The sequence below is a fragment of the Camelina sativa genome, chromosome 4 (assembly GCF_030686135.1).
Source record: "Camelina sativa cultivar CO46 ecotype springtype chromosome 4, ASM3068613v1".
Classification (NCBI taxonomy): domain Eukaryota; kingdom Viridiplantae; phylum Streptophyta; class Magnoliopsida; order Brassicales; family Brassicaceae; genus Camelina; species Camelina sativa.
The window spans coordinates 29,540,382-29,553,803 of record NC_141883.1 but is presented as its reverse complement, the minus strand read 5'-3'; the positions used below and the strand labels follow the sequence as shown (position 1 = coordinate 29,553,803).

Below are 13,422 nucleotides of genomic sequence, written 5' to 3'. Positions count from 1 at the left end.
GATACCATAGTATCAAGACCTTGTTTATAAAAGTGGGAATCACACTTCCCAAATTTCTTGGCGGGTCTCTCTTTGCTTGAATTGTCTTAGTAATTGTTATTGGAAAACTAAATCTCTCAAATTTTGTAAAACTAGATCAAATTTGTAGCTAAATGTTAGCTTTACGTTTTCTTAACAACCAAAACATTCATAGTTAGATATTGTTAATTTTCCCGAAAAGCATAATCAATTTCCGTATTTATAATATAAGCTTTTACCAAACCGAAAGAAACTAAAACCTAAAGAAAGAGATCATTAATTAATATGGAGAAAAAGGTTATTGGAGATGTGACGGAGGAATCTTCTTTGAAGATAGTCTCTGTTATTGACAAAGATACCTACGGCTACGGCTCTGTGTCCAACATTAATAATGATTCCAACTTGGAGAAATCTTACATGAAGAAGACATGTACGCTCAAACATGCCGAGAATCTCGAGAGGGAGCTTAAGACGATGCTTCACTTCCACGCCAACCCTTTCATCGTCCAAGCTTCTTGCCCTCATCTTCACTTCGAGTGTAACACCAAAAGCGCGACTTTGTGTTACATCTACCTGGAGTATGCTTCCTTAGGCAATCTCGACAAGATGATCTCTGATGCTGGTGGGAGATTGCCTGAAGATAGTGTCAGACGCGCCACTCGTATGATTCTACAAGGACTCAAGGCTATTCACGCGGAAGGTTACCTCCACTGCGACCTCAAACCCTCCAATGTTTTTGTCTTCCCTTCCAGCAGACCTGGAGAGCCATGGGATCTCAAGCTTACTGGTTTCGGCTTATCCAAAGATCCTACTATGGACACTAGCCTATTGTTTCCTGGACCCCGTACGGCGTATAAGCCGCCTGAGGCCGGGTATATTGTTGGGGCGCCGGACAGATTGATCGGACCCGCCAGTGATGTATGGTCTCTAGGGTCTACGGTTCTTGATATGTTTGGGGTAATACATCTGCCTCCGGTGGCAGAGTACTTCTGGCAACGGTGCTCTGAGCGGCAGCCTGCAGATAGGGCAACTGTGGATGAGCTCTTGGAACATCCTTTTGTGTCTGAGAAACCTTCATCCTTTCTTGAGGTTTCCTTCTTCAATATGGAACAGTCGTATATAATACGTGATGAATTGATTCCAAAATATCCAGACCCTTTCGGCCTCTACAATGTAAACATCTGCGAGTGACAGAGTATGTTGCTTTGACTCTTGTGTTTTTCCAACTTCCACTTTTCGAGTTTTTGGTTTGTGTCGCTAGCTAGTTAGTATGGGCTCCCTACTTTTGGAACACGTCATGTCTTCATTTTTTATTCGGGATTATTATTCAAGTTTAATGTATCAAAGACCAAACTTAATTACTTAAGATCCCTGCTACGGATATGACTAAGAATTTTGTTAATAGGATAATTTGATTCAATAGAAACTAACTTGGTCAGGTTAAGTCGATAACCGAGAAGTATCGTGTGGTTGAAGCTCGGGGTAAAGGGTGGAGAAGAAGAAACCAATTCTAAAAGATGGTTAGGTAAAGGGAAAGACTCTAGGAGGATAAATGATCTGTTTCTTTAGTGTTAATGCTCTATTTTCTCTCTTCTTCAGTTCTTTGTTTGAGAGCTTCGTGTGTTGTAACCAAACTACAACTGATTTTCTTGATCTTATGGCCTATACAAAAGGATAACTAATCGATCGTTTCTCTCTTTTTCTCTCAATCCTCTGTTCTTGATTTTATATCAAAATCTGAGATCAGATTCAATTGTTTCGTGGAGAGTATGGTAGTTTCACAAAAAAAAAATGACAATAACTGGAATAATACCACCAACCACTCAACCAGGTTTACCGGTTATTGTCATAATTTATGATGTTTTTGGTCATACAAGAGTTTTGTTCAGTAGATGGCGCATTTGTTGTGTATGTTAAGTGGTTACATCAGTAGCTTTCAAAGGATCGGTTGCTTACTTTCTGTTTTCCTGTATCTACTCTTTATTATTAGGCTACATCTTGGGGTTTATGTCCTGATGTTTGGTTCCTCTAGTTTTCAATTGAGTTTTTGTGTTTACTTGGTTTGCGAGAATAATCGATATGATTTGTTATTCTTTCAACTCAGTAGTTTTGAATTTTTGTGTTTCTCGCTAAAAATTATATTAACAAAAATGTTAAAAGCAAAAAGGAAGTAGTTATTATAATAAGGAAATATGTGTGTTTTAGAAAGGAAGGTATGTGAAATCTCAATCTCAATATAAAGTATTTTCATCAAGATTCCAAAATACTGAATCTAAAGAGAGAAAGAAAATCTCAGAAAATTCGTCCTGTCTAGTTGGAAGTCTCCAAAAGAAATTGAAGACCCATGGTAGAAGCTCCGTCTTGAGCAAGATGAAGCGCTCTCGTAGAAGACGCATGGGAAAGAGCCAGGTCGATGTGTGAGGGCAGATCTGATCTCCAGAAGTAGGAAAGTAAACCTATTAAGAAGACGATAAGCGGTAAGAATAGTAATACCGTATCAGACCAGAGATGAACACAAATATGCTGAAGGCTGCGAAGAGTGTCTTTGGAGTACTCTCTCATGTGCGAATGTCAGCAATAATGTTGCGTAACCAAACCAAAGGGCGCACAAGTCTGACAAGGTTGGCGGTGCATAGTCACAATTTCTACTGCGTGAAGGCGCAATGATTCAGTATCAGAAGGACTTAAAGGGCGTATGTAATGCATCTTTGGTAGAAGAGGTTGTAAGTGAAATAGAGCTCAGACCGGATGTATGGGAGAGCAGTAGTTCCCATGTCTCTTGCATCTGTGTTCCATTGTTGGCTTCCTATGATGAGGCTGAACACCAGGAAATCCTAATCTCAATCTCAATGCGGTAGGACATTGATCGCGCCATTCCATATCAGGGTAAGACTCCTTCGAATGTTCTGGTTTGAACCCATTTATCCTCATACTTGGCTACACAATATGCATTTGTGGTTTGCTGACTGTCTCTTGTTTTCATAGGCATCAAAGTTGTAGCACTTAGATCTCTAATTTCAGCACACCAATCTTTGGCTTACAGAGTCTTGAATTTGATGGTGTGAAATCACTAGCGTAATTTGCAGATTTATGATATACATGATACCCTTCTTTGTTATAAGCTTATTGGGGATGTAGCATGATGTTTTGCATTTGTTGTTGTTTAGTAGGTTATAGGTAGTACTCATTTTGCACACATAGCTATGTTATGTTGGCAATATATTTACATACTTTTTCAACCATATTTAGCCGAAGTCAAAACTTAGCTATAAAATAATTTTCCAAAAGTTTATTTAGATTATCCATATGGCTTGAACATCATATAATCCTAAAAGGAATTCAAACTAGTGTTCCTATAAATCTAAAAATTTATTTTTATGTCTATTTATCATTTTAGAAAAATTCCATACTCATACAATTCACTTAGGCAACGCTAATTCCAAACAACGATTACTAGATTGATATTTTCAAATTTACCAGTTAGTAATTATGTTAGTATAAAATTTGGATCTGATTATTGATTTTTCCTGTGTTTATTTTGGTAAACTTGAGTTTCTAGCGTTAATTTTATTTAATAATCAACAAAACCAATTGACAAAAAAAAACCAACAAAATCAAATTTTAATAAGTTTTGAAAAAGCAATAGTGGATCAATGGCATAATAATTCTAGAAAAGTCGAAAACACCAAACCTTAGAAACATTTTTCCTAGAAGTATATTATATTAAGTGATAATTTACATAATATAGTACACTTAATCAGAAGACAACTCTTTAGTTGGACACGTTGACATATTTTCTAGTTACACAAATTTCAGGAACAAATATTTGTTCTAACACATACATGTGTTCCAACGAGTAAAAATCAAAGCTAATTAAAGAAAACTGTTTTCTCTTGATATATTATTGCAAAGTTTATATGTATTTAATATTTATTCACCCTTGTTAAATGCTATGTTGCATGGAAACTCTTTTCGAGGTGCGTTTCCCGTTTCCGAAACGTTTCAGAAACAGAAACTCGTGGAAACTCGGAAACAAGGCACAAAAATACGATTCCTAGAAATTTATGTTTGGAAACACGATGTAAACTACATTTCCGTTTTGGAAACACGACTAAAACTTCTTTTTTAATTTGAAACTTAATAAATAAATATTTTTAAAATATAAAACTTCATTATAGATATAAATATATAATATTATTAGTATTTTAATTCAACTATTTAATATTTGTATTTGAAGTTTTATTTATTGAAACTTTTTGATATGGTTTTTATGTTTGGTGTTTTATTATATATATATATATATATATTTATATAAATATATATATATAATTTATATGTATATGTACATACGTTTCCAAAACATTTCCATTTCCTAATTTTTTTTAAAAACTGTTTCCCGTTTCTGAAACGTTTCGTTTCTGCGTATCCGTTTCCGTTTCCATGCAACCTAGGTTAAATGTATCGCCTAAAATGAGTCATGTAGACAAAGGTGAATATATATATATATATATATATATATATATATATTTAGAAAAATCTTCAATTAATTTCTCCAAAGATACCTTCACCTCCATGATTTCGTTTATCTAAATCTTGCTAAATAATTTAGTTTCGATGAGCAGAGAAGACACTTTTGACAAATTGTCGATATATATGTTTGGCCGAAAGTTCTCCTTTCTTTCCATGGCTCTGTTTTCCGTAGCTTCCACTAGTGGTATTCCAAATTTCCAATGAATGATTGTTATTACTCTTTAAAAAGCTAGTTTTAAGTTCATTCAAAAAAAAATATATACATTTAAGATTATAGCAAAATTAAAACCTAAAACTCCAAAACCAAACAAAACTCACGTACTTAAACACTTACCGAAATAAGATATAAATTGTTATTGTTTCGGTGCAAAAATTAGTGAGTGATTTGTCTGATCTACAAATGTATATAGTACAACATAAATGATAATATGCAAATGGAGAAAGAATATATGATTCATGCAAAAAAGTTTTTTTACTAAATATTCAATTTTGTGAAACAATCGTGATTCACCTTTGATTAGTTTACGTTATAAGTTTAGCTCGAAAATAGTTTTTACGTTTAATGATTCCGATATTCCATATCCGTTTTTCTTTCACATTTCTACGGTTTCGTCGTTCTGTAATGTTGTCAATTGGAACAAAGACAAAGTAAGGTTTTGAAAACGTGATATATGTGGCACATGCCGTTAACAACGTATAACGTATTACGTGTACATATCTATTAAAATTAAAATTAAAATTTTTAAATCACTAAGTGTATCAAAACCCTATTGTTATATAATACTTGACACTTGGCAGTGTATCAAAATCTAAAATCAAATTATAAGTTTCTAATAACCGGCACGAGTAGAATATCCATAAACGAGAGCAGAGCACTGGCTTTTTGTATTTGTTTTGGGAGTTTTAATATAATTCTAGAGTCCCTTCGTTCATTGAAAGACCTTTTGGCTCCATATGTAGACACAGTTGTTGATCATCAACAATATATATCTAAATTATATATCATGAATTTCATATTTTTATAATATAAAGAGTGGTTCCTGCAGATTTGGTACTGACAAACGCCAAGCAATAATAGAACCGATCAAAAGCCAAAAGATAAATACCAAATTAAAAAGAAATGTACCTAGTTGAAATCAAATGCCGACCCATAGAAATAAGACAGAACCACTAGGTTACAAAAAAAATTGGTTAATGCAAAAGTTCATGTAGTTTTAGATCTGAGTAGTGATCGCTAAATGGTATTTAGTTCTAAATACAATAAAACTTTAAACACCAGTGGCTGCCGTAACAGATTAGTGGGACTAATCAATTCAAGACATTAAATAAAGTAACAATGACCATAATTTATACTATAACTATGAGTTGGATCTAGTTGAATTATTGACGGGTTCTACTTTTTAACTTTTATTGCTGCTGAATTTTTCTGTATTTAAAAAAAAAAAAAAAAAAAAAAGAAAAAAGAATATGAAATTAGATTTGTACGAAGCCAGGACTCTCTCTTACGAATTGATTAATTAATTATTCTTGAGAAAAAGAATTCCCCGATTGGGTATAGCACGAAATAAGATTCAACTTACACATTTAAGAACTATATGTTTATAAATAAAATAAAACGATAACAGTTTTTAATTTCGTGACAGAGTAGTCTTAACGATAAGTAGCAATCCGTTAATCGAGGCCGTTTACTTAATTATTTCTAAGACAACTCAGCTTAAGACTAGATTAAGCACAAAATGATGTATTAGTAGTAACAAATTGTTCTTATTCTAATAACCATTTGTCATTTGTCAATATCAGTTCCCCACTCACCGTTGACCTTTCTCTTATCATCTCCGAAAGAAAACAATAATTTAACATTTGAATATAACTAGTGTCCGTATTTGACAATCTCCACATTATTTGATTAATCAGTTGGGATTTATAGATAAATGCCGAGTTTGGATGAGTAAACGAGTAAGTAAAACAAAGTTGCTCCTGCTTGGACATATTTATTTGTTCAAACGGAGAAATAATACATTCTTACCTTTTTTTGAATCACACGATCGAAGTCAACTACAACAACGAAAATATCACGAAACAAATGTACGAAGTTATATTCCATTTATGTTTCATTGTTCCACCATTATACTACTCACCGATCATTAATTATATAACTCTTGATTGTTTCGTTAAGTTGTACTATAATAATTAGTAAAAGCCATTTTGTTGTTATTAATTGAAAAAGTAAGCGTATAAATGTGATAACTATATAGAAATAACAAGGAAACAAATGGATTTGACTTGTGGATTTTGATTTGCTAGTGGATGCACAATGTGGACTGAATTTATTGTGACTCCGAGGAGTACTCAGTGGCACCTGCCTCCTTAGTGCCGTCACAATATCTCAATCCCAAATAGTATTCCAGACAAATGTTTGTTTAGTATTTTACATTTGTTTCATGCGTCAAGAAAATATAATTTAACGAACCCAAAATAAAAATTGTTACTTTGATTAAACTCATGACTTCTAATTTTAATATTACAAACGGATCAAAATGAGTTACTTCTTATGATCATGTGATAAGTTTTAATTTCTGTAACAGAATGTGACTTTTCCGGTATTGAAAGATGACTTAAACGAATATTTCAATAGTTGTACGAGTATTAATTAAATTATAAAATTTGTTAATAGTGACAGTTTCAACATTTTCTGTGAATATCTTTGTTCAGTTCAAAATTCATATATATAAAATAAATTCCTAAATACTGCCAAAATGATCAGGGCCAAGCAGACAATTGGCTGCTGACACAAGCTTAAGTGTGACTTGTGATTGTAATGAATTTAAAGCTCATGATCCGTACCCTAACATTAGTTATTTACTTTAGTGATTTTTCGGCACTTTTAATGGCAGTTCTAAAAAAACATAAAGATAAATCTTGATTACTACGTTGCTTAATATAATGAGGTTAATCTTGATTACTACTTTTAGATCCGAACTAAGCGGTCTCACCACAATCTATATATGTATTAGTTTATATATCATTTGGTTTTAGTAGTACGTTAGTCTATCCATTACAAAAACCACCTATGAGAATATTCATTTGATTCCTTCTACTTTCGTAAATGCACGACACTATATGCACGTATAAATAAATATTCTTGTGATCATACTATATATGAAAGACATATACAATCATATTTTAATTACCACCCCACTTCCAAATGAAATTACGAGATTGACAATATTGTAAATGTTATTCTGTTTTAAGTTTATTCGACCTAATATTAATAATAACTCTCAAAAGAGTTTGGTCCGATGTATCTTGTCAACATTTCTCCTTTCTTTGTTTTTTTCTTCTTGAAAGTGAATCTCATGCCAATGGAACAAATAATATGAACGTCACAAAATAACATATTAGTTTTATAACTCTTATCCAAGATAAAGATCTCTTTCTCTCTCAGGTCCAAATATCGAGAAACCTTTAATTGATCCTTGTTCCGACGCCGGTGAAGCTCCGGCTTGCCGGCGTCGGGTCTCTGGTTCCTTCTCCGCTGTCTCTTACTTGTCCTGCTCTCTGCTTTTATTTTGTTGTTGCATATCTCAATCACTTCGAACCGACCAGACCCATTCTCAAAACCTCTCTCCTCCGTCGAAAAGCTTTAACGCCAGATCCTCTTCCAGAGATAGACGGCGAGAGATTTCCCTGTCAACCCTCATTCCGACTGAAGCCCTCTCCCCAAACCCTCGTTTGAGCCTAGTAAACCCGACACTCTCCCAAAGGCACAGATCTGAACAAATCCTCGTTTTGCCTAAATCTCTCTGTCTGGGGTGTAAGATGACGATGCTCGGTATTTTTATTCCCTGGATCAGAAGGTCATGTCCGCGAGAAACCGGAAAGGTGAGGCTACTTCTACCCCTCTCCAAACCTTTTGCCGCCGCGAAGACCTGGTACTCCAGTCTCTCGCCGAGCCTGTTCCCACCGGTGCCCAAAGGCTCCAATCGGAATGACTACTCGCCAGTTCGCCGCCACTCCATTGCCACCTCCGACTTGGATGCGATTCTAGGGTTCCCGATAATGGACCTACATCCATGTTTAGGCCCAGTTATTACCTTTGGGCCCAGTACCAAAAACACTGCTCCACGCTCTCATCCTTTAAGGCCCAGGTCAGTATCCTTAACTTACTTGCGAATGTTATCCTTCGGGTTGCATCCGTTTCATTATCTTGAACACCTGCTGCCGATGTTTGCTTGGCCATTGCCCTTTAAATATGTGATTTCGCTGACCCACCCTCGACAATATATGACTAGTGTTAGAACTTCCCTACCTAGTCTTGTTCTTAAAAAGCTTAAGTCAAGTTCAATTCCTTTAGTACCGATTTTCTCTGCTTGGTCAAGTCGAGGTCTCCTCGATAGCAGAACATTGGTGGCTTTAGAGTTGCTTGTTAATTTTGTTCGTCGGGGTCGGTTCTCTAACTCTGTTCGGATGCTTACCTCGTGGAAACATAACCATGAACCTGATCCGACAACTTTTGTGAACCCTTGTCTTAAATCCTTTGATCCCCTGTATTACCCACTGCCATTAGATCGAAAGCTTGTGTTTGTTGACTTTCTCCAGGACCAAACCGATTACAAGCTTTGTGTGGAATTCATTTACCTCCATTGCCATGTGAGGGATGACCCACCTGCTTTGTTACGGCTGGTTTCCCATTCTCGGCGTTCCCCGGCTATAGCTTCATCTAGAATCATGAGGTATGTTCCTAAAAGCTTAAAGGGTTTTGTTCCCATGCTTTTGAACCGTCTCATGCTGGCACAAACCCCCACAAGCGTCCCCCCATGGGACACCTTTTTATAAGCTCCACCGCGTCTTCCGCTAGAGCCGCTTTTGGCCACCCGCTGGTCGAGGATATCGTGAAGTTTGACTTCAAGTACGAGTCCACCTTGGTCCCAATAGACTTCTCAAATATTGTAAAACTGTTTCAGTTTGAAATTCCCTTTGTTAAGCTCATGGAGCCCCTATCTTTCTATGTTTATTTTGAATTATGTTGTAAGAACCCTCCTCTAGTTTGTTGAGGTCTCATTTGAATGAAAATTCTCATGTTTGCCACAAAAAAAAAAAAAAAATATCCAAGATAAAGACAAAGCTTTTTTTTTTTGCCCAATAAAACATTTAAATACTAACCAAGTAGTTGGATCGTTTTCATGAGAATTAAATAAATCCGCGAAGAAAGGAGAAAAAAAAAAAATACCCACCAAAAAGCCCTCAAACGTGTTACGGAGGTGGGTGGCGTCATTCCACCTCATGTATGTGACATAAGCAAAGCTTTGCTAAGCCAATGGGTGAATAGATAAGTTCATCACTTTCCTATTATAACCTCGAATCCATGATACAATTCACAAGTGAGTTTGATCAATTTCCTACTATAACCTTCATGTTCATTATAATGCGGAACCATCTCTCTCTTTCCTAGGCATCTTCCTTTGATTTTTCTCTCTCTCTCTCTCTTGAACTCAGAAAAAAATCTTATTTCTTCTCTCCACTATATTACAACATTTCTTCATTCTCAAATCATCAAACCAAAAACCTAAAAAGAAAAAAAGAAGTTACAATATATATTGTTGTAACAAAAGAAATAAAAAATGGATTCGAATAGTAACAATAATACCAAATCCATAAAGAGAAAAGTTGTAGACCAACTTGTCGAAGGCTATGAATTCGCTACTCAGCTTCAGCTTCTCCTCTCTCATCAACACTCTAACCACCTCATCGATCAGACCCGTCTCGTTTCGGGGTCGGGTTCACCGGATCCCGTTGATGAGCTTCTTGCTAAGATCTTGGGTTCTTTCCATAAAACCATATCGGTTCTTGATACTTTCGATCCAGTTGCTGTCTCTGTCCCCATCCCCGTCGAGGGTTCATGGAATGCTTCTTGCGGCGATGATTCGGCCGCTCCGGCGAGTTGCAACGGAGGAGATTCCGGTGATAGTAAAAAGAAGAGATTAGGGGTTGGTAAGGGTAAAAGAGGATGCTATACTAGAAAGTAAGTGAAAAAACAAAAGTTAAATTCAAATTTCGATTTATTGTTTTAATTTTTTATTCGTATTTAATGATTTAATCTCCTTTTGATGTGAATTGTTTAAAAAAGTTTTTTAACTTCAATTTGCTATTCTATACTACGGATTGCATCATATATAATCTGTGGTAGTGCCCCATATTGAAATGATTTATCGTAAAGGTTAAATGAAAACTACGATATATTAATATGTATAATATCCGAATATATATATATATATATATATATATATATTTATATGAAATTGAAAACATATAATGGCAGTGATAGAGAATCGTATGAATATGATTGATTGATTGGATAGGGCCAATAAGTGCTGTTTCATACGATTTACCGTGCATTTGTTTTTACATGAACACAAGATCCAAAATTGGTTTAAGCCATTAATTAACAAATTTTTATGGTTTATGATTTTGCAGGAAGAGATCGCATACAAGGGTCGTGGAAGCTAGAAGTTTTGAAGACAGATACGCTTGGAGAAAATATGGACAAAAGGAAATTCTTAATACCACATTTCCAAGGTCCTTACTCCATTTATGTCTAGCTACTACATGTGTATTTATATAGGCACAAATACAATACATACATAATACATATAAACATGGTCATCATATAATTTTTTAACCAGAGATGTCAAGCCGAATCATATGTTAAATTTCGGACTTAAAGTCACTATATGAATTTTGTAGTGGCCTAAATCGTTTATTCTTTTCTTTTTCTTGTTAATGTTTTGCAGAAGTTATTTTAGATGCACGCACAAGCCAACGCAAGGATGTAAAGCAACAAAGCTTGTTCAGAAACTGGAGCAAGATCCGGAGATGTTCCAAATCACATATATTGGCTACCATACGTGCACTGCCAACGACCAAACACAAGCCAAGGTGGAGCCTATTGATAGCGAAATCATGATGGATTCGGACAAAACAGTGGCTGAAACTACAGCTCAGAACCATGTCAATGCTAAGATACAAGAGCAAGATAACAACATCAGTAGTGTGACAGTGGTAAGCACAGTGAAGGAGGAAGAAAAAAACAATGGTGATCTTTCTAAAGAGTATTGTGAAGGTTCTTCTACGGATGGGGATTTGTCATTGGTTTGGCAAGATATAATGATGTTTGATGATCATCAAAACCAATACTATTGTGGTGAAATCAGTACTACTACTTCTCATCATTTTGGTTTCGTTGACAACGATCAGTTTTCCTCCTTTTTTGATTCATATTGTGCATAGTGATGAATCAGATCATCAGGCTTTGTAATATTTGTCACCTTCTCTTGTAGTATGTTTAGTGAATGTAATACCGTTGTTGGTATGTTTGACAAAATACCATATATACATCTCTATTCATTTTTTGGACTGACACAGTATACATTTTGTATCTGGTGTTCTTCACTATTTTTGGTTCACATGTACAAGTTCATTTAAGATAAGTCATTAGGTTGACAATAAAGATGAAATAGATTACCGATATATCATATATCCAAGCCAAACTCCCATAGAACAACAATTCCTTTAAATAATTAATGTAGCCTATTTGATTGTAAGTGCTTTTAATGTTGGTTTCAATAATTTTAGTCCATAAATATGATATATGAATGTGATTTCCTAAGGAGTGTAAAGAGAGACTTATCCATTCAAATTGCGGCTATGAATGTTTGGTTCTAAAACGGAAGTAATTGGGACAAATGCATCTTGGTACTGGCGTGCTTGTCTTTTTGTTGTTGCCTTTACACAAGGATCGCCGTGTACACTAGGGCAATTATTAATGCTAATTACCAAACTAAAACAACATTACCAAAGCTATAAATCTGTTGGGTACGTACATGACTAGTTTTCTACTAAAAATAGAAACTAAATATATAGAAAACTTAGTACTACGTACGTAAATTTCATAGAAATGATTAACAAAATTAATTAACTTCATAGATTAATTAACAGTACTTTCTATTTTGACAAGTGGTATTCTTAAAAGATTCTTTCTCTTAATTAAAATCAATTATATCAAAATTTAATAAAAAAAATATAAAGATGTCCGGATTTCCTGAAACTCAACAAAGTTTAGACAAAGTCATATGTAACTCCATGAAACCTTTTTAATCATCTCCAATACAATAGATTTCTATATATTAAGTTTTATTTTCATATATGTAGGACACAAATTCGTTCACTTTTATGAAAACAAAATCTTATAAAGATGATTGCAAGATATGATGATTTTTTTGTAGTTATTTAAAAAACCTAAATACTAAACTAAATTTTCAATGTATTCAACCCCTCACACATCTTTTACATATGTCACAATTTACAGTTATAAAAATAATTGAGTATAAGTGTCGTCTCCGTCGACATAACAAACACACATGATGAACAAAGGCCCATACATGAGAGTAGCGTTGTCGGTGAAAGGACCATCATTTCCACTCGAGTGGCTGATATAAACACTGAAGACTCCTTTTTCTATTATTTTGGATTTTCAGCTTTTTTATTATAGAAAAAATAATAACAAAAAAAAAACACCAAGAAGTTCGTGACAATTTGTGAGATACTGACAAAACAACTATTTCCCCAAAATTTGATTAATTTTTAAACACAACGATCGTATTTGCTTTATAAATATGTAAATAAAGTGCTGAAGTGCTCCGTTTTGTATATATTTGTATATATTCACATACCTAATTGATATTAAATAAAGTGTACACAACACAATGGGAAGTTCCGATTACACTTATATGGTTTATTTGAGATCCTGTTAATCACCTTTACAATAAAAACTTGAATAAGTTAATAAAAAAGAAATTAAAATTAATCTGTTGTTTT

General features: G+C 34.5%; 2 protein-coding genes across 2 annotated transcripts; both read left to right on the top strand.

Annotated features, from left to right (window-relative positions):
• The first annotated feature begins 303 nt into the window (after nt 1-303).
• On the top strand, nt 304-1,209 carry LOC147946325 (mitogen-activated protein kinase kinase kinase 17-like). The gene has a single exon (XM_087509581.1). The coding sequence runs from the start codon at nt 304-306 to the stop codon at nt 1,207-1,209; it is 906 nt and encodes a 301-aa protein (XP_087365707.1).
• Nucleotides 1,210-9,725: 8,516 nt separating this feature from the next.
• LOC104782560 (putative WRKY transcription factor 54) lies at nt 9,726-11,961 on the top strand. The gene is made up of 3 exons (XM_010507525.3): nt 9,726-10,570; nt 11,023-11,124; nt 11,340-11,961. The coding sequence occupies exons 1-3, from the start codon at nt 10,170-10,172 to the stop codon at nt 11,833-11,835; spliced, it is 999 nt and encodes a 332-aa protein (XP_010505827.1). The 5' UTR covers nt 9,726-10,169; the 3' UTR covers nt 11,836-11,961.
• Nucleotides 11,962-13,422: the final 1,461 nt, after the last annotated feature.